Here is a 21,068-nt window from a genome sequence, read left to right on the forward strand (position 1 = left end):
AATCCTAGTTCTTAAATGGTTTTTCTTTCTTGCTATTGTTTCTAACATATTTATAAGATGATTTCTTTGTTGCTTTGTATGTCCCTCCCCCATAGTATAACCCCTGTTTTTACTGTATTTGATGTTGGTATAATTTGGGGAGGGGAAGGGAAAAAAAACAAATAGTTTAAATAGAGATACAGGTGGACCCACTGCAACAATGAGATGTACGAACTTTATAACTTTGGCGTGGGGGGGGAGTTGGGGGGAGAGGATGAGAAGGGATGGGAAGGGGAAACAAAGGAGGAGGCAACAAAGCTTGATAAGAAATGTACTCATTACCTTGCTCATGTAATTGTAACCCCTCTGTACAGTATTTTCACAATTAAAAAAAAAGAAATGCAAGGCATCAGAGTACAAGTAGTGCATACCTGTAATTTCAGCACTTGGGAGCTTGAGGCAGGAGGACTGCAAGTTTGTGGCCAGTCTGGCTATATAGCAATACCTTATCTCCAAACAACAGAAGGACAGAAATCTTTCATTTCTTTATGTGTATTAAAATGTACCATAGCTTTATCTTCCTGGTGTTTTATTTTTTTCACTTATTTTCCCCTCAATTGTTGATTTTGAGTTCATATCACTTAAGTAAACAAATCTAAAACTCACTTATATTACTTGAATGTAGTTTTGGACACATTTTTAAGAATAAAGGAAAGCACAAAGCATGGAATCAAAGCTCTCCACATCAACTGAGGCTCTCCAACATCAGTTCTTATAGAAAAATGCCCAGTGTTCTTTGTAAACCTTTAATGTTTTACAGAATGAATCTTATAAGATTAGCAACTTTCTTTAGATGATACCAGAAGTATTCACAAAGTAGTTATTATTTCTTCATGATAAAGAAATTTAGGCTCATTCCCTAAGCTAGCTTGCAATCATAATACCAGTCTTAACTCTCCTGACTCCACGACATATTCTGCCCCAGCACAGAGGAATCATCAGGACTGAGAAATCCACTGCAAGTCTAAACTACAGTTAGGTTTCTTGTTAGTGTCTTTTTCCCTGGCCCTGGTTCATTCTCCATCCATGTGGTCTCCTTCTGAAGAAGGAGCGTTTCTACTCCACGGAAATAGGAAGAGATTAGGACAAAGATAGATTTTATTAATGAATTCCTGAAGACTGAGGTAAAACTTGTAAGAAGTCACCATCAAATTCTAAGATCCAGGGGGGCCAAGTCCCCTGGCCCCCCTGCCACTCCTTACTGCCACCTGACCAACATGAAAATGAAACAGTAATAGTGTCAGAAGCATCATCAAAACTGCTCTAACAAAGAATGACCTTTCCAAAGGAAATAGGAATTTAATTTCTGTTCCACCCAGAAACCCCTGGGCTCTAAGCACTGCAGGGCTGCAGTTGCACAATGTTTGTCATTGCCTCCCAGTACATTTCAAGAAAAAAGGAAGTTTTCTTCTCTCGGCCTGGTTAGCAGTCATATTCAACATGAGCCACTTCCTTTTTCTGAGTCTCTCTTGGTTGAGAAGTCACCAAAAACAAAGACACATTAGTTTAAGCGAAGGCTCCATCTTACATTCTCAAAAGTTAAATTATCTTAATCTACAGTCAGTGTTCATTTCTGTAAAATCAGAACAATAATTAATTCTTTTTAGATTAATAATATAAACATCCTATTTACAGATTTTTTTTCCAGAGAGCCATGATCCTGGATTACAATTCTGATTTATATTCAGAGGGGGGTGATCTAAAGCACAGAATTCATTACTATTCATAGGTTCCAAGTTTACTCTCACTTAAACCGAGAACTCCTTCTGCTCCCTCAACTTGCCTTACAGGTAGTGCCAGTCAACCAGGGGCTTCTCTGAATCACCCGGGCCTTTTAGCTTCTTCAGGTTTTTCTGCAGGTTTTTCCTGCAAATTTTCCAAAGTAGAAATTTTAAACCTATCTTCTCAAGTCTTCACTTCTACTCAGTTGACATTTACTATGTAAAGACTGAGGGCATCTCTGCCAAGTTATCACCTATTTCTCTCTATACTGAAATTTTCCATGATGTTGCTTTCTAACTCCTCTGTTGTCTCAACTACCTTTTTAGCCTTCCATCTGTCTGTGCTCTTTAGCTTTTTCTTCAAGAGCTCTTTACAGTTTTATGATCACCTTTTGCTCTACCTTTTTATCATTTGGAAAAACAACAGCAGGAGCACATGTCTAAGCTTTCGTTCTTTCATGATCAGAGCACATTTAGAAGTCTACATTCATAGTTACACACACACACACACACACACACACACACACACACCACACACACACACACACACCTGTATAACTAACCTTCCCTTCCTCAATTCCCACTCATCCCAGTTACCAAATTTGATGGCTATTCTTGGCCCACAACCTTCTTGACCCATATGTGGCACTTCAAACTCAGCACAAGAATGAATTTAGTACTTCTTTGTTTACACCATCATTGATTGCTTTTCCATATTTCCAGTTAAGCTCAAACCTTTGTCATCAATGCTCTAATTCAGATAGCAAGTTCCCTTCCTTCTACCTCTCTTTTCCCTCTATTACTCAGTCTTCCCTTTCCATTCCTATGATGGACAGAATCCTCTCAATACAAATCAACTACTGCACTGGTATCTTGGCCTCTTTTCTAAGGCATACTTTCAAGACCTACTGTTGTCTAAAAATGAAAGTGCTCTAAAAACTGGCCTCAGTCTACAAATTATATAGAAGAAGAACTGACAAATGAAACTACATCAAAGTAAAAGGTTTCTGCACAACCAAAGAAACAAGGACTAAAACCATGAGACAACTTACAGAATGGGAGAAAATCTTTGCCTGGAAGCCAGTCAGCAAATAAAGGTTTAATATCCAGAATATATAGAGAATCCCCCCCTCCCCCACGCCAATAACTAAAGGAAAAATCAATAAATGAACAAGTGAAGAAATGTTCAAAATCCTTATCCATAAAGAAAATACAATACAAAACTAGCCTAAGATCCTGTTTTACCCCCATGTCTGAATAGCAATACTCAAGGAAATAAATAATAACAAATGCTGGAGAGGATACAGTGGGAAAAAGGAACTGTCATAAGTTTCTAGTGGGAATTTAAACTGGTACAACTACTATGGAAATCAGTATGCAGTTTCCGGAAAAAATATAAAAGTAGACTTACCTTGTGACTCCACTATACCCTGACTGGATATGGAGTCAATATACAAGAAAGATAACTGCATACCTATGCTTATTGTCATGCTGTTCACAATAGCCAAATGGCAGAATCAGCCAACATATCCACAAAAGATGAAAGGATAAAGAAAATATGGTACACATATACCATGGACTATTACACAGCCATAAAGAAGATGGAAATCATATACTTTGCAGGAAAATAGATGGAACTGGAACATCAAGTTGAGCAACATAAGCGAAGCTCAAAAATCCAAATATGGCATGTTTTTACTCACATGTGGAAGCTAGAACTAAAAGACCTATGTATTTAGATATTCATATTTGTATATATACATATACCCATGTGTGTATATACATCTAATTGTAACTATGACACCATGTAGGAGGACAAGGGAAAGAGAGAAGCAAAAAAAAAGATGGAAGGGTGGATTATTTAGAAATATGGTACAAGAATGTATGACTATTGCATGGGGAAACTGAGTAAAAACTGTTGATCAGTAAAGGGGCTGGGGAATGAGAAAAATCAATAAAGATGGTTATTATACCACAGTGAAACTTCTTAGTGCAATTAATACACATGAGAATGCCTGCAGAGTAATGCAGCCTCTGGTGGAGGGATAAATGCCAGTGGGAGGAGGGCTAATGAAGATGATTAATAAAGATGAATATGGTTTATTTGCAGGTATGAAAATAGAACAAGACCTGCTGAAATTATTTTAAGGAGGGGAAGTGAGACAGAGTACAACAGGGAGTGAGGTTGATAAGAATATATTATATACATGTGTGGAAATGTTACAATGAAATCCCGTGTGTGTGTGTGTGTGTGTGTGTGTGTGTCTGTGTGTGTATGTGTGCATGTGTGAGTGAGCACGTGCGCATGGATGCCAACCCTGGGAGTTGAACTCTGAGCTCAAGGCTAATGTTCTACCACTTGAGCCACAGCTCCACTTTTGGATTTTTGATGTTTAATTGTGGAGTTAAGAGTCTCACGGACTTTCCTGCCATGGCTAGCTTTGAACCAGGACTCTAAGATCTCAGCCTGCTAAGTAGCTAGGATTACAAGTGTGAATCATCAGTGCCTGGCTAATGAAACTACTCTCATTCAACTAATGTATGCTAATAAAAAAATAAAGGCCCTCTAAAAAAACTGGTCCTAAACTATTATAGACTTTGTGAATTTTCCTTTTCCCATTTCATTTCATATAGTTTATACTTTCTCCGAACTTGGGAGAATTCTGCTTCCAGAATGAACTTTCTCACCTGCTGGATTGAATCAGGCAGGCTCATCCCCTTGTAATGTTTAGTACTTCTACTTATTAAGATCCTATTATTATTTTTTAGATTTGGTAAAGATGTCAAATCTTCCCTTATTCTATAAGCTGTATATTCTTACTCTCTGACACCCATTTTTAATATGCCTAGCTCATTCTTTGTGACTTGCCCTCTGCTCCTGCTCTCTTATATTATAGTTATCTGTGCACTGTCTTTATTGTTCTTACTAGATTTCAAGTCCTTGGGACAGTGATGATGACAGTGATAACTAAAATGTGCTCCCGCCATCATGTGCCTATACCATACCCTACCCTCTGTGCAAACCATGTAACTTCCTTACTTCAACAGCTCTGTGAGGAAATATAACCACTGTTAGATGTGATTAAGTAATATACCCAAGGCATCCTAGGAAATGGCAGAGCCAAAAAGAAAAAAATACTTTAGGTCTGCCTGATTTTAAAAGCCATGTTTTTATTTACTATGTGTTATTCCTCACCATTCATAGACTTGGCAGATAACCTTAAAATAAAACATGCCCATATATCATAATCTATGAAATAGTTTTGTTAGAATCTCAGTAGCTCTTTCTCCCAGTTCTTATTTTTGTTATTTTAAAAATAGGGGCTTGCTCTTTCTCCAGAACTGTTTTGGATTACAATCTTTCTATTTGTGCTCTTTGAGTAGCTGGGATGACAGGCACGTGCTAATATACCCAGCTTTTCATAGATTGAGATAGGGTCTCAACAACTTTTTGTCTGAGCTAGCCTTCAACTGTAATCCTCCTAATAGTCTGCCTCCCAAGTAGCTAAGATTACAGGCATAAACCACCTCAGCTGATTAGATTCTAACTGTTAGAGGATGAAAATATGAAAAAATTATGCTGTAATATTAAACAGATTATAAAATGTAAAGAGAGAAAAAAAGTCCTAATTCATCTGGATAAGGAATAGTCTAACTTTGTGTCTTTCCTTGGACTCTCAAGGTCAGGGGAGCAATGAATCAAGGCCACTCCCAAAGCCTTACCTGAATTGTTTAAACTACATTTAGAGAGTCTTCAAGTAATTCTAGTTTCTGAAGTTCTGACAGTGGCCCTGTGAAGACTTAACTGTACACTCTCAAAAAAAAAAAAAAAAGAGAGTGAGAATAACTGCAAAGTCAAACAGCCTCTGGTGAAGGGATAAATGCCAGTGGGAGTCAGAAGGGCTAATGAAGGTGATTAATGTAGAGTCCTAGTTCACATATAAGCAGATGAAATAATACATGGCATACATAAGTATCAACAGAAAGAAAGCTGTGGCTGTTGCTCTTTATATATAAGGGACTAAAGGCTGTAATTCTCTGAGAGATAATCATCACATAGTTTAATTCTCATCACAACAAATAATCTTACAACAGAGAATTCTGTATGACAAAAGTCCTCTCAAGGTTGGCTGACAGCCCATGCATTTCAGGCAATATTTTATGTGAGACTTGGGGTTCACAGGAATGGGAATTGACCTGTATTTCCAAAGGTGAGATTTGAATGATTTCATCTGTAACTCTGAGCCCATGGCACCCTGAGATGGAGCGATGCATGATCCAAACGCAAAGGCAGAGATGAAATCCACTGTGTTTTAAAAGGGCGAAAATTCCTTCCTTTCACTGAGGAACTCTTAGGTCAAGGAGAAACTTCTGACTCAAATCAAGAAATGGAGATCAGAGCTAGTTTCTGGTTTTATTGCAGAGAGGAAAAATGATGCAAATACATGAAGAAGGATGTGAAAATCTCTACCTGACATATCTGCTGGGTAAACTAGACTACAATTGTTAGGGTTTTTTTGAGCCTTAGTTTCTTCTTCTCTAAAATGTGACTAATATCAATCTACTTTCAAGAGGCTGGTAAAAGCCAGATGAAAATACACATAAAGTTTCTAATCCAGAGCCCCCAAAGTTCCTTCATGAAGCTTCCTTCCCTAAGATCTATAGCTTCTGCATATTTTTTTCCACGAAATTAGTTAGAAGATTTATTAAGTGGAAGTTCACAAAGGTATAGACTCACATACAGTCTGGATAAGGTATTGCTTAAAGGAACATTGAAGACAGAGTGGTAGAGTAAGTAGGTCACACTCAAGTATTTACTTAAGCAAGAGAAAGATCTTTGGGCTAAGGCAAGAATATGCAAAAGCTACAAAGTACTAATGAGCAGGTGTCATCAGTGAGCTCTGATTCTGTGAGAGCTCATTCTGAGAAATAATAGAACCAAAAATTCTGTCACATTTTTCTAGCTGAGGATGAACTATGGTCACTGATCTGGCCTATTTTTCTTTTGGGTGATATTCTAAGTGTGGGAGGGCCCTTATGTGGCAATTCCTTAGCTTGTGCTATGTATTACACAATTTCTCCTCAGAAGGATACTGTGCAAGTACTAGACTAGCCTCAATTTAGGAAACATTGGACAAATAGCTTCATAATATATTCAGTAATAGTTCTCAATATTGTTCTAATTCCTCCAGTTTTTTTATTCTATTGATGTTTGTATAACTAATTTCCTATTTTTCAAAGTATAGGTTGATTAAGTTTGAAGTGACAAAATTCTGTGGCCTCTTTTCAACAACCTTTGTGTCACCTTTTATGAACTAGAGTCTTATGAACATAACCTAAAGGAAAGTCTGTCTTTAAAAAAATGAGTACGGGGCTGGGAAGGTGGCTCAGTGGTAGAGCGCTTGCCTTGCATGCCTGAGGCCCTGGGTTCGATTCCTCAGCATCACATAAGAAAAAAGCCAGAAGTGGCGCTGTGGCTTAAGTGGTAGAGTGCTAGTCTTGAGCTGAAGAGCTAAGGGACAGTGCCCAGGCCCAGAGTTCAGGCCCCACGACCAGACCCAAAAAACAAAACAAAACAAAAAAATAAAAAAATGAGTATTGCAACTAGGTTTTTAAATTCTTTTTTTTTTGAAGGGGGGGGGAGGTTCCGGTCGTAGGTCCTGAACTCTGGGCCTGGGCACTGTCCTTCAGCTCTTCAGCTCAAGGCTAGCGCTCTACCACTTGAGCCACAACACCACTTCCGGCTTTTTTTCTTTTTGCTTATGTGGTGCTGAGGAATCGAACCCAGGGCCTCAGGCATGCAAGGCAAGCTCTCTACTACTGAGTCACCTTCCCAGCCCCAGTTTTTAAATTCTTTAAAAAAAAGTTATCCAAAACCTTGTCAGACCAAGAGATGGCCCAGCATTTTTCAGTCAGAAGATTTCTCCTTGACAGTAAAAGGCTCAAGAAAAGTTATGAGCCAATATTCATTTGCCTAACTAAACAGCACATACAAGCCAGATATGGGTGGCTTACACCTATATTCCTAGATATTCAGGAGGCCTCAGCCTCTGAGATTTGAGGTTCAAAGCCAGCCTGGACAGAAAAGTCTATAAGACTCCATTTCCAATTAACTAGCAAAATGCCAGACGGGAGGTATAGCTTAAGTGGTAGAATGCCAGCTGTGAGTAATAAAGCCAAACCAGAGCACAAAGCCTTGAGTTCAAGCCCTCATACCAGCGCCCGCGCGCACACACACACACACACACACACACACACACACACACACACACACACACACACTCATATAAGCAAAACAGTGAGCTTTCTTAATGAAATGCTATGTTAAAAAAATAGGCTGGGCATGTCTCAGATGTATATATACTATTAAAACACAGAGAAAAAGGAACTGGAGATTTCAGAGATGAACATCCATGTGAAGACCAAATGGTTAAAGCGGGAAGGTTAAAATAGCGATAGAATCCAAGTGGAAGCAACAGAAAAGATATTTTAAATTCAGTCTGCACATAGCTGACAAAGTAGGACTCGAATACACAGAGGCATCTCTGGTTCCTGTTCTCTGTTTTAATAACTGCTACCTCCATCCCCATCCCCATCATCTTAAAATGGAGGCAGGAATGAGCACTGGATTGTACACTTTAATCTTACCACCAATAAGGGCGTAAACCTCAAAGCATTTCTGAAGGTGTGCTAACTATCTCAAACCACTAGAGTGCTACTACTCCTGGCTCCGAAATGTACACTTCACTTAATGATCCCCGCTATCCCCCAGAATGGTCGTCTCTCCTAAAACTGAGCCCTTATTTTCTTGCACCAGTAGTATCACACTAACAGTTTATAAGACATGTTGAGGTCCCCACAGGCTGTGGGAAGTGAAATACAATTGTAATTATAAGAGAAGTCATGGGAAGGAAGCATAGAAAGAGTTACAGAGCTGAGAAACACTGTTCCTCAGAAGAGCTGCCACCCCACCCAGGAAGAATCAGGACTGCCTAGAAAGTGACCTCACAGGAGCAATCAGGTGCCTGCACAGAGGCTGGGCAGGTCCCTGCCCTCCCTCCTGTGTCCCACCTGTCCCAGTGGGCAGGCAGTTGCACAGGGAGGAGCTGAGAGAAGAGCAGCCGGAGCACAAGGGCTGCCAGCATCAGCTGCTTCCAGCCAGCACTCTCTCCTTCTCTGCCTCCCTCCCTCCTGCTGGCTGAGGCTCTGGGTAGCTCTGGGTAGTCCAATGATGCCCATAACAGCCTCAATGCCCACTGGGCACTTGGGCCAACCCCCACTGTATGCACACCCCATGCTGTCCGTACCTTTACTCTGGGGAGGATTCTGACTCCGGTCCCGGAGGACGTTGATCTGGTAGACAGCTCCATAAGGCTCAAAAAGTTCTTTCAGCTCCTTTTCTGACCACGACCGGGGGATCTGTCCGACAAACATCTTAATGGCATCTGGGTCTGGCTGGTCTGAGTGATCCAAAGCTCCGTTCATCTTGTTGGCTGTGCCGTTACTGTCAAAAACGGAACCAGGAGCCAGAGTTAGGGCTGCAGGGTGAGGGATGGGAAGAAAAAAAGAGTGGGGGTGGGGGGGAGGCGGCGGAAGGAAGAGGAAGAGGAGCACAGGGGAAAGTGCCCAACGAGTCGTAGAAATTGGATGAACTAAAACAAAGCAGAGGCACCATTAGGTCGCTCTTCGGCGGCAGTAAGGAGGCTTTCACTGCATGCTATTCAGCACTGCCTCCTGAGCACAGGGCAGTGCTGGGCTGCCTGTCACCCAGGGCGTGGACATCTCAGAACCAGGCTTGGGAGGCAGCTGCGAGTTAAGTGCAGGTCTTAATCTGCCAGGCTGCCATCAACACGGCAGAGCAGAGGCAGCATTATCAGCTCTGCGTTCGCTGTCACTGGGAAAGAAAGGCAGGGTTGGGTGTCTGCTGGATCTCTTTCCCTTTTCCCCCACTCCCCACCCTTTTTTGGAGATTTTTGGAAGAGAGGAGAGAGGTGGTAATAATAAAGTCACATGGGAAGAAAATGAAAACACTTGGCAGTTGTCAGATGACTAATGCAAGATGCTGGTGATGAATTTGCAGAGTGCGCGAGGCATCCATGTGTGCATCAAATTAGTACGTTGTTGCTGCTCAGAATGGAAAGCGCTCCAGCCACGCAGCTCAGTGCTGCTGATTGGCTGCCCACACTGGAGAAAAGGGCTGGAGCTGGGAGGGGGCTCCCTTTAAAAAGCACATTGTTTAAGGGACCTGGGCACAAAGGGCTTAATTCACAGAGGCAAAAGCATCTCAGAATCGCCTTTGTGCTGAAAAAGAAAAAAAAAAAAGCAGCCCCAGAAAGTTGAGTTCCCACTAAAGGACACTGAATATTTCAAATCTTTCACACTCCATAAATTGCTCTCTGTATATCTGACTTCCAGATGTAGCACTTAAGTTCTAAACAATCACACGTTGGGGGGGGGGAGGGGGGAAGAGTCTGTCTTTTCTTCTCTGAGCTTCAGTAAATATTTGGGGCTGATACAAAGAACAAAACCATAAGCTTTTACACCTCTGTCTTCCTAATGTTGTTTCCCAAATTCCTGTTTGAAGGACAGTATTTGTTTGAGGCCTGCAGTTCTGGTCACCATCATGCAATATGAAGACATTCCTTCTTTCCTTGACCTCTCATTGGACTACAGTAAATTATCAAAGCAAAATCACATAGCTTTTTCTTCTCTGTCTCCCCACATATGGTACTGTATACCAGCTACTCTGCCAAGAAGAAGACTCAATGAACGCCTCTTAACAACACTCATTTGCAGTGCAGAGCTCTTGGTTCAGCTACTCAGCTCAAAATACAAGGTGTTGGAAGAGCTGAAAGTGGACAGACCCCTAGCAGCACCTACACAGCCCTGTAGGTGACCACCCAGCTCAGTGCAAAAGTTAAAAGGGGAAACAGTGACTACAACCCAACTGTAAATGGCAGATGTGATTCTTCTGAAGCCTCAGGGAAATATTCAACAAATAATCCAAAAAGAACACTTTAAATCTTTGGCGGTCTAGCCTTATCTTGTATACTTTGGAAGAAAGAAAAGAACACGAATGCCCCTAAGCCCAGGGAAAAGAGAAATCTCAAATTAGATTTAATCTAAAGAGGAAAATGATGGCAAATATTCTTTGCTAGGTCTGGCCTCCGATTTCTACTTCTTATCCCCTTATTTTACCACTTTGTTTTATCCTTGTGATAAACAATCAGACTGTCTCACTTGAAGCATTTTTGGAGCTTTCTCTAATCAGCCTTATTGTTATAAAAATGTTCTGCTGAATAAAATATTGAGCACAGAATCTTCTTTCATCAATTTAGGTATAATGTAATGGTTGTTTATATTAGAGCTGTTCTTATGCACCTATACTTCTTGTCCACTAGCTCTGAGAATTCAATGAGCACTTTAACCCTGTGAAGCTGTGCCTCGGAGGCAGGGGGTGGTGGCAGAGGCCAATGCAGCACAGAAGCAGTGTTCACAGCACAATGAGAACCGAGAGTGTGGCAAGACTTATTTCTGGGACAGGAAGGACTTGTGGTTATTGCTGTTGACAACTAGCTAGAGTGCAAGGAGGAAGGTACTGCCACAGGTCTTAGCTAACAGAGAAGAAGCTCAAAAAGAAAAAAAAAGAAAAGAGTTGCATCTTGTCTGTACAGACCATGATTAATATTAGACGAGGTAGGCCATGGCACACTGTCCTAATATCTAAACTTAGAATTCTAGAGCAAACATTCCTCAGTGTTTCTTTTTGAGAAAGGCCTATGTCTTTCTCAAAAAACATAAACCACTGAGTGATATAAAAGGACAAGAGCTGAGAAGGTTGAAGGTTTGTATCCTAGATCTTAAGTTCACTATTACCATCCCCCTCAGTCAGCTGACTGTCCTGTAATAATAATACATTTTAGATACTAGATACTGTGTTCCATGCTTTACATTTTAAAACTCTCATAGCAATTTTATGACAAAGTAATTTTTCAGATGTCAACGTCTAAGAAATAATATCCTTTCCTAAGGTTACAAGCTTATAAATTATAGAACTAGAATGCAAACCCAGGTACACTGAGTTGCAAAGTATTTCTAATCCACTATGTGGCCTTCTATTCAGTCTGATTTGTGTTGACAGTGAACATCTCATAGAAAATGAATAAGAAGACAAAATCAAGAGCAAGTCTTACTGGATCCCAAGAATCACACTGCAAACACACTGCAAGCACTAAAAGAAGTACTTTCTTCCTTCCATTTGTGGGAAAAAATGGTGCAAAGCACTGGATTTGGGTCCTTTAAGGCTACTTTAAAATCTCTGTCTTCTCAATTATCACCTAAGGGTGTTTCAGTCCCCATTTACCTTTTTTTAAAAAATTTTATTGTAAAGGTGATATACAGGAGTTAGTTACATAAGTCAGGTAGTAAGTACATTTTTTTTTTTTTGGACAGTGTTACTCCCTCCCTCATTTTCTCCTAGTTTTTGCCTTCCCTTCTTTATTTCTGCAAGATCACACTGTGGAGTATCTCTCATGCATAGTAACTTGTATTTTTGCAAATAACCTCTCAATTATATGCATAAAGTGCTAAGGTCACTACAATCCTATCCTTAAGTAACTCCAATCATGTCTTCTCGTTGGATCAGTTAAAAATGCCATCACCACACCTTCCATCCCAGTGAGAAGCTTTTATTTGGAACAGGTGGTATATCTCACTGACTACTCCCCATTGTTAACCTCATACCAAGAGAATCCTATGTCTTCTTACACACTGGTTAATTTCCCTGTAATCCATCAAAGCTTCCAAACCATAGCTTGTTTCTAGATACTCAATGATTCCTTCTGCACTTTTGATGTGGGTGCAGACACTTCTAAACAAGCCAGAAATTATATCTTTGAAGTTAAACCTTTGGGGCTTACGTATAAGAGGCTATATAAAGCCAATGTGTTCCTCACAGACAACAACTAAGGGCACAATTTCTCAAACCTCTGAAAGATCCTCAGAGTAAAACTTTTGATTTACTTATTTATTTTGGCAATACCTTGAATTGAACTCGGGGCCTTTACCCAGCTGGCACTTTAGTATTTGAGCCATATCTCCATACCTGCTTTTTGCTGGTTGTTTAGAGATGGGATCTCATGGACTTTTCTGCCTGCTTGAGATGGACCTTGATCCTCTAGATCTCAACCTCCTGAGTAGCTAGGATTACAAGCATGAGCCATAGTGCCTGGCTCAGTAAGATCTTTAACTTAAGAATCTGATTGGCTTAGGCAGTTAGACTAGCCTGTTTCTCCTTAGTCATCATTAGCACATTAGCACACAGTACGTTCTAAAATGCAGACACTTAAGTTTCAAATTCAAATAATAATAACTGAAGGCCTACTACTCTGTCAGGAATCTTTGTCAAGTACTTGACATACAATATCATAGTTTCAGTTAGAATCATCTTCATTTTGGAGTTGAAGCAACTGATTGTCATAGAGGTAATGTGCCTTTTCCAATGTCATACCTTAAGGAAAAGGACTATGGAATGTGGATTTATCCAAAGTCATCTCCTCCTATCTTCTCCAGTGCAGTGATCCTGAGTGCCAATTCAGCTTTGGCTCTTGTCAAGGGAGTCACTGGAAAGCTCCTTTGGGACAGATGCCATATGGAATGAGACCATAAGTCGGAGAGTATGAAGCCAGTGAATATTGTTACTATCAGTCTCTAAGCCAAGATGAAAGCATAATGATGTTGGGGGCAAAAAAAATCAGAATGCTTACTTCTTGCTTGTAGCACAGCACTGACCTACTTCCCTACTTTATTTTCTAGTAAAATGAACTAGATAAAAAATGGATTTGCAAATTTTTCTGAGGTGCCTCTAAAGAAGTTAAATACCATTAAAATATAACAACTAACTCAATACACTATTAATTCCAGGGCAATAAGCTTTTTATAAGGGCAATTGATTTGTGGGTTTCCTTTTGGAGAAAAGAAATGAGAAATAAGATTTCTAATCTTCCAGTTTGTAAAAAGAAGATCAATAATTTTACAAAATGGCTATAAGAAATGTCACATGGCCATAAATAGCTGTATTAATGTTTCCCAAAATGACATAAAATGTCATCTTCAGCACGTATGCTTAACCAAAAACTATACAAAAAGATGACTGTCTTAGAAAAGTGTTGTCTGAAGATAGCTAATCCCTTGGTACTTATCTATAATTTTATTATTCCAATATTTTTATTGTTGTTCTTTGGAGTGGCTTACATGCTACAAAACTGTGTGCCATGATAGAAAGGACCCAAAGCTGAACAATCCACTGTGGCATTGCAGTGACTAGCTTTCATGTAGCTATCAAGTACTTCAAATGTGGCTTATCAGTGGAAGACTTTAATTTTTATTTTATTTAAATGGGTCCAGACACAAATGTATTTCTCCCTTAAAAAAACTGATTGGAGTTGAAATTCATCTATATGTATCAGTCTGTGGAGGTGCTTTGTAAAAGTAGTAATGTAAAGCCAGAAAAATGATATTATTAGTAGAGTTGCTCAACTGCAGGTTGATGGATAGGAGGCTTGCTAGCCTGGGTTCTGGTCCTGATTTACCATTCATTGACCTGTGTGACCTCAAGCAAATCACATAAATACCCTGTAACTCAGTTTCCTCTCTTGTAAGAAGAAATAAAAAGAAGCTTCAATCTGATTCTTAATTTCTATAATTCTGTGGATTTGGCTTACATGCAGAGCCTGACTTATGGAAAAGATGATTTAAATAATATGATTAGCTACCTGAAACCTTGGTATTATTTTTGCCTTGCATGTCCAATTCATTCTTTTCCAAGCTCACGGACAACTATGCAGAGGTCAGAGAGTAGACAAGGTGTCATGTAATACAGGTGTGGGAAGAATCACAGGCTCAGACAGCGCTGTGAGTGGCCAGCTGTTAGGGGTGCTGCTAGAGAACTATCCATCTCAATTTGAGTCAGGGCTCTTTCTAACAACCTTAGCTGATGTTCCCTCATTTCAGTCAGCTGACCAGTCACGCTTTCAAAGGACTCTCCAATCATTTTCTTAGGATCACTGTGTAACAGCACATGAAGAAAGAGGCTTGGTTTGGTTATCACAGGAAGCTATTCAAGCCTGAGCTGCCCTCAGTAAAAGCAGAGGAAACACCTGGTAATGGGTCTGAAAACTCTGGTAGTCTGCAGGATATGCATGAAATTGGGCAATATTCACTGCACTGTCTTCTACATAGTCTTCTACATTGTCCATTTGGGTGTTGGGCATTTTCTCTTCACAGACTGACATCTCAGCACTTGGAAAATAGGCAGTACTTCCTGCTGGAGGGCAGGAAGACCTGCCAAAACCACACCCACTCCATCTTTAGGATGTTCAATCACTTTAACTTTACCACAGTAATTTAAAATTTCTCAGTTGCTCTTCAACCTCAAGCTCTGGAAACGGCAATGCCTTTCAAAATGTACCACTCGGGCTGGGAAGGTGGCTCAGTGGTAGAGCGCTTGCCTTGCATGCATGAGGCCCTGGGTTCGATTGCTCAATACCACATACGCAGGAAAAAAAAGCCAGAAGTGGCGCTGTGGCTCAAGTGGTAGAGCACTAGACTTGAGGTAAAGAGCTGAGGGACAGTGCTCAGGCCCAGAGTTCAGGCCCACGACTGGACCCAAAAAAAAATGTACCACTCAATCATTGCCACAAAGAAAACCTCCATCTCCAGTGACTACTTTTCAACAGGGCACAGCTTGTTTCTTGGTCTGAACAGCAGTGTCCTAACTATAGTTGACCAGAGGTACTGAGATGCTTTTGGTAAAATTAAAGCTCCCCAGATACCAGTTTTAACACCAAAAAGATATGAAAAAAAGACACTCTTGTATTTAACTGGAAGGTATTGTTAGTATTTGTTGTGTGTAGTAAAATAGTTTCAATTACAACTACATCAATTACAGAATGAGGCCCCAAATCTCTGAAGTGAGACAGACATTTATCAGCTAGTGAATACCTCAAAGAGACAAAAGCCTTCTCCACTGCTCAAAGTTTAAGTCAATTAGTTCTCTGGAAGAAAAGGTTCATGGTTACTTTATGCTCAATTCCATATAATATGCTCCCCAGACTTTGACATAAATTGAATGGAAGGGAGGTAGGGAGGGAATATGTACGTATGTGTGTGTGTTTTGGAAAGGAGGTGTGTGTGTGTGTGTGTGTGTGTGTGTGTGTGTGTGTGTGTGTGTGTGTGTGTGTGTGTGTGTGTGTGTGTGTTTTGGAAAGGAGGGTGTGTGTGTGTGTGTGTGTGTGTGTGTGTGTGTGTGTGTGTGTGTGTGTGTGTGTGTGTGTGTGTGTTGGTCCCAGGGTTTAAACTCAAGTACTGAATGCAATCTCTGAGTTTTGCTCAAGGCTAGTGCTCTTCTACCTGAGCCATGCCTTCACTTCCAGCTTTTTGTTGCTTACTTGGAGATAAGAGTCTCATGAACATTCCTGCCAGGGAATGTACATTGCTTCAAACAGCAATTTCTCAGATCTCAGCCTCTGAAGTGGTTAGGATTACAAGAGTGAGCCACCCAGCAATAAAAGTAATTTTTTAGGAATGCACAAGGCATTTTCTTTCACAGACAAGTAGGAAAGAAGGCAATGCTATTTTACTAGGGTTAATACTGGGTTGTATTTGGTGGGAGGTCTAAAAGCTATACATCTGTTTGCCAAGATAAAATGCAGCCATGACTTGTAGGGAATTTTCCTGCAGAAAAGGTCACAGAATACCAATGTTTGGGCTCAACAAGTAAAAGGGGAACTTGATTACCTTCTTCAACTTGATTGCTAGTAAAAAGCAGAAAGCTGGAAAATTTCCACAAAGAAGCAAATTTGGGAGGCATGCAGGGGTGTCTGGTAGGTGAACATACAATAATTCTTGCTGGGAAGGGACTGAAGCATTGGTTAGATAGCCCCCATCTGGAAACTCATTTCCTTCTGTGATTTGTCAGAAATAGTTCAGTGGACTTTAGGGAGGAGCAAGAGGCATTTGCACAGAGAGGGGTAGTTGTTTCAGATGAACTTTTAGAAATGGCAACAGGGAAATAATCTTCCTCAAAAAAGACCTACAAGGGATTTCACATTTCCAAAGTGCTTTAGGGGCTCAACGTGATAAGTCTTCTCCTGGTTGACTGGGGTTAGTTTTGTGGCCCCCATGTTACAGATGAGAAAAAAAGCCAGCCAGGAGTCCATCCTCGGCTACACTTCCTGCCCCAGTGGTAGATCCATGGTGCTTGCCCAGTTTGACTTACTTGCTGAATACTGATAAACTTATTTCTCTGCTGTGGGGAAGTAGCTGGAAATGGCTCTTTTGGATGATTGAGAAGAGATTATTTTAGCCATCAATTAACTAAAAAGTGAATCATTACAAATGAAGATAAATGTCAGGTCCACATTTTTGTGGGGTGGATGGTAGTAGTGCTGGGGATAAAATGAAGTGTATTATATATGACAGTCAAACACTGTACCACTGAGCTGTATCTTCAAACTATGGGACCATACTTTCCAAAATGAAAACTGATTTAATAAATATGGCCCTCCCTCCTATCATAGTCTGGCAGCAAGTAATGACAATAAGGGCTGCATGTCGAGAAGTAAACGACACAGACATGCCTGCCAAGTCCTAACCACAGTGATTACTAAGGAAAACAACTCCTGAGTTAGCAGGAGTTCATCTGGACTTATTTGTGCAACAGACAATTATCAAGGTAGATTCATAAGCCCTTCACTCACTGCAAAAACTCATTAGTTGGGCAAAGCAAAGATTTCTCCTTGCATAGTTTCAAACCCTCTGCAAGTTATTCTTACATAAAATCATTCCTTTCCTTCTCATTCTTAGTTATTGATGAGTTGCTTTATGTCAGACACCTCGTAGGTTTGAAAGAGAAAGGTCTGTAAAACATGTAACTTATGCCCTTAAGCTGCTCATAGCCAATGAGAAAAGACAGACAACGACACAATATAAAACTCAAATCCAAGGTGATACGGCCTGTAATAGAGCCTTAGATAGGGATTTACAACAGTGAGAAACAAGTGACTAATTCAGCTAAGAGGACTGGACATTCAGTGTTCTAAACCATTCATGGGGTCTATGTTTAAATGGAATTTGAAAGAAAGAGCAAAGCTGGAGGCTGATAAACTATATGTTCAAAACAAGACAAAGAAAACAGTGGCTCTATCAAAGAAGCTGAAGCTTTAAGCAATCCAGCTCCAGAGTAGCTCCCCTCTTCCACAAAATGCTTGTAAGACCCACAAGCTGATGCGCCCCAGCATGAACCTCTGCTTGGGTTGGTGGTCATATGTAGTACAGAAATTGCCCAATGGGTACAGCTCAGTCTCTCAACCCACGCTTATAATGTATAGCTTGGGAAACTGTGATACAAAATGTCTCATGTCTCCATTCTTGCACTACATAAACTTCTGGACAGAGGTTCCCTTTGTCAAATATTCCTGTCTTTCACCATGACACTATGACGATGACTTACCTGATCTTGACCATTTCATTCTGACAAAACACTCAAGTACCACTTCAAATTCAGCACACCTAAAAATAACCTTTTCCTGTCTGCTTTGCCTCCAATGAAGTTTCATGTTTAATTATCCTGTTATTCTTACTAGTTCAGATTCTCCCCACACCCCAACAACCTGAGAACAGAAGCAGTCTCACATAGACATGTATATAATACAGACTGTGCTGACCTCTTCTTCCCTTCTTTGACCATTGATCCTACTTACATACTCTCAACAGACACATGCTGAAACTCAGATTCTTGATGACATGGATGCCTTCTTCAAGCATAAACTTAATAAATACTTAAGGCGCCATTCACAGAATCAGAGCATTACTAAAGTGCTGAGGATATATCATTAGTAAAATGGGGATAAAAATATCTCTTACAGAGCTTATCTTCTAGAAGGAAGCAAAAACAAACAATAAAAATAAAACATCAGATAACCAAGAGAAAGATCCTGTCAATGGGGAAAATAAAGCAGGGAGGTGAGAGAGTGTGAAGTGCAGGGTTACAAGTTTAAATTAAATGGTAAGAGAAGGTAGGTGAAACAGTGCCTCAAACTCAGTTTCAATATATTTCCAAACCTATTTTCTGAATGAATAGATACATGATTTGACTCAACCATTATAAAGAAAAAAATTATCCTACCTAACATTATACTATTAAATCTGACTGTTGATGCACCAATGAATTACTAAGTCATACCTGTTTTTCTCCAAATGCCTGCTGGCTCCACCTGTCCCCCACACAGTCACTGTCCTAATTCTGGCTATCATCCTGTTGGCCAGATAACTAGAAAACTGTTCAGTGGTCTTTCCTTCTGGACTATGGGACTAAGATTTTGCTGACCTACGTGCTTGCCTGGCATTCAGAACTCTATCTAACTTCTGTTAAATCTTGATTATCTGTCTATTCAGTATTCATTTTATCATCTATCAATGGCAAGTTTAATCTCAGGTTGGTGTTTTCTCAACCTGCTTTTGGTCTACCTTTCTCAGTCATAAATGATATGTAATCAAGGAATACAAATGAAATAGAATGCTGTTCTAAAGAAGGCCACCAGAAATATGAGGCATGTAAATTCAGGGGATATTACTAATGTTTTTTCCTTCCATTTATCTGGAAAATCTAAAGTTGAATTATATCATATTAATTATTACCATATTAATGACAGTGGTTTAGATCAGAAAACAATCTATTTGTGAAGGAAGTTATGAAGTTCTACAGACTAACAATTTATAGGTTTTTGTTATCATTTTCTGATAATCCCTTCAAATGCCTATGTTCATAAAATGACAGCAATAAAGAAAAAAAGTGATCTCACAGGAACCAAAAATCTTTGCACAATGTTTCCTTCCTGATTGACATTCTTTGGACAGTCTTTGCATCAGTTCTTCAAAGATTGTTTTATGCGGTCTTTCCAGAGTCTGGGTTATTTCAAACCCACAAGAGATTAGAAGATTGCAATAGGTGGGCTCATGTCCTGACAGGCTTCAGACCTGACTCACAGAGTCTAGGAGGTAAAAGCCCACTTTTGGCAAAAGCTGACCCGTGTTCTCCAACATTTCCCATAGATAACTGCTTAGCAAATTAACTTATCTGTGTAGTGACAATGTTCTCACCTACTAGACAGTACCATTATGTTCAACAAATTCTGATTAAGGAGGTGGAGACATATATGATTTAAGAAAAAATTCCTTCAAAATGAGACAAAAGAATTGGTATCTTAAAGGATTAGCTTACCAGTATCATGACAACCTAGTTAATCAAACTGAGTCACTTATGAGCTAAGATCCTGTCATTCTAATACAACCAGTAAACAAATGTGTACTCTCTATAATTTATTGTCATTGAATGCTGCAACTTATTTTGTTCATTAGATTCGTCACCTTTGTTTGGGTTTAATTTTACCAAATATCCTCCTCTGTTTTTACCTATTTTTTTGTTGTTTTTCTAGTTGGGATAAATGAGGACAAGGAGAGGCAGATATGATGAGTTTGTTTTTGAGAGTTTGTTTTTCCAAAGTCAATAATGTATCACTGATTCTGTAGCAAAATTTAATTTTCTCTTCAAGACATTACAAACTATGACTGTGATACCATTTATAACACTAAGTGTGAATTTTCTATCCAGAAATGAGACAGTAAAATGCTCTATAGTGACTGCACTAAATTCCTAGATTGTAGTCCAAACACATTTAGCTCTCTGATAGTCTGCTTAATGAAATTTAGAAGATTAACAATGAACCTGGCCAAGTTCAGAGAGTTACAAAAAACTTCCAGAGTTCTATGTATTTCTGAAATACAAATATGGAAGTTTGTTAAGAACAAAATCACATCAAAAAGGAAAGTTTAAATGACATTCAACCTTGCTAGTCTATTATTATTATTATTGTTGTTGTTGTTGTTGCTTTGGTGGTAGTAAGGATTGAACTCTGCTTTGCACTTATTAGCAGTGCTCTAACCACTTGAGCCATAAACTCAGCCTAGCTTTTCTAGTTTTTAAATTTCTAGATCATATTGTAATATAAAATCAAGTACTACATTTTGATTTGGAAATCTATAGCTTACCTACCCAGCATGTCAGAAACCCATTTAGCATCTTAAATCAACAATTAAATAGGATCTGACATTTAATTTGCTTATTTCTTAAAATATACATCATCAAATCTAACCCCCTAAACAAATAAGAATAAAAATAGGATTGTGTGCTAAATTATAATGGCTGTTATTCTAAGAGACTGAATATCATTATATCAAAATTCCCCACAG

General features: G+C 39.6%; 1 protein-coding gene across 9 annotated transcripts in view; it reads right to left on the reverse strand.

Annotated features, from left to right (window-relative positions):
- The window catches only part of Celf2 (CUGBP Elav-like family member 2), a 307,380-nt gene that overhangs the window by 150,390 nt on the left and 135,922 nt on the right, over window positions 1–21,068 (reverse strand). For 7 of the 9 annotated variants that reach the window (XM_042686057.1, XM_042686052.1, XM_042686050.1 and 4 more), the window contains exon 2: window positions 9,068–9,264. In XM_042686057.1, the coding sequence (XP_042541991.1) occupies window positions 9,068–9,264 (197 nt within the window). Of the gene's footprint in view, window positions 1–9,067; window positions 9,265–9,432; window positions 9,781–11,906; window positions 11,909–13,146; window positions 13,152–21,068 lie in introns of those variants that run through there. The other 2 variants (XM_042686054.1, XM_042686053.1) reach the window with 2 other exon arrangements.

Source organism: Dipodomys spectabilis, unplaced genomic scaffold (assembly GCF_019054845.1).
Source record: "Dipodomys spectabilis isolate Male_0828 unplaced genomic scaffold, ASM1905484v1 ptg000096l, whole genome shotgun sequence".
In the NCBI taxonomy this organism is placed as follows: domain Eukaryota; kingdom Metazoa; phylum Chordata; class Mammalia; order Rodentia; family Heteromyidae; genus Dipodomys; species Dipodomys spectabilis.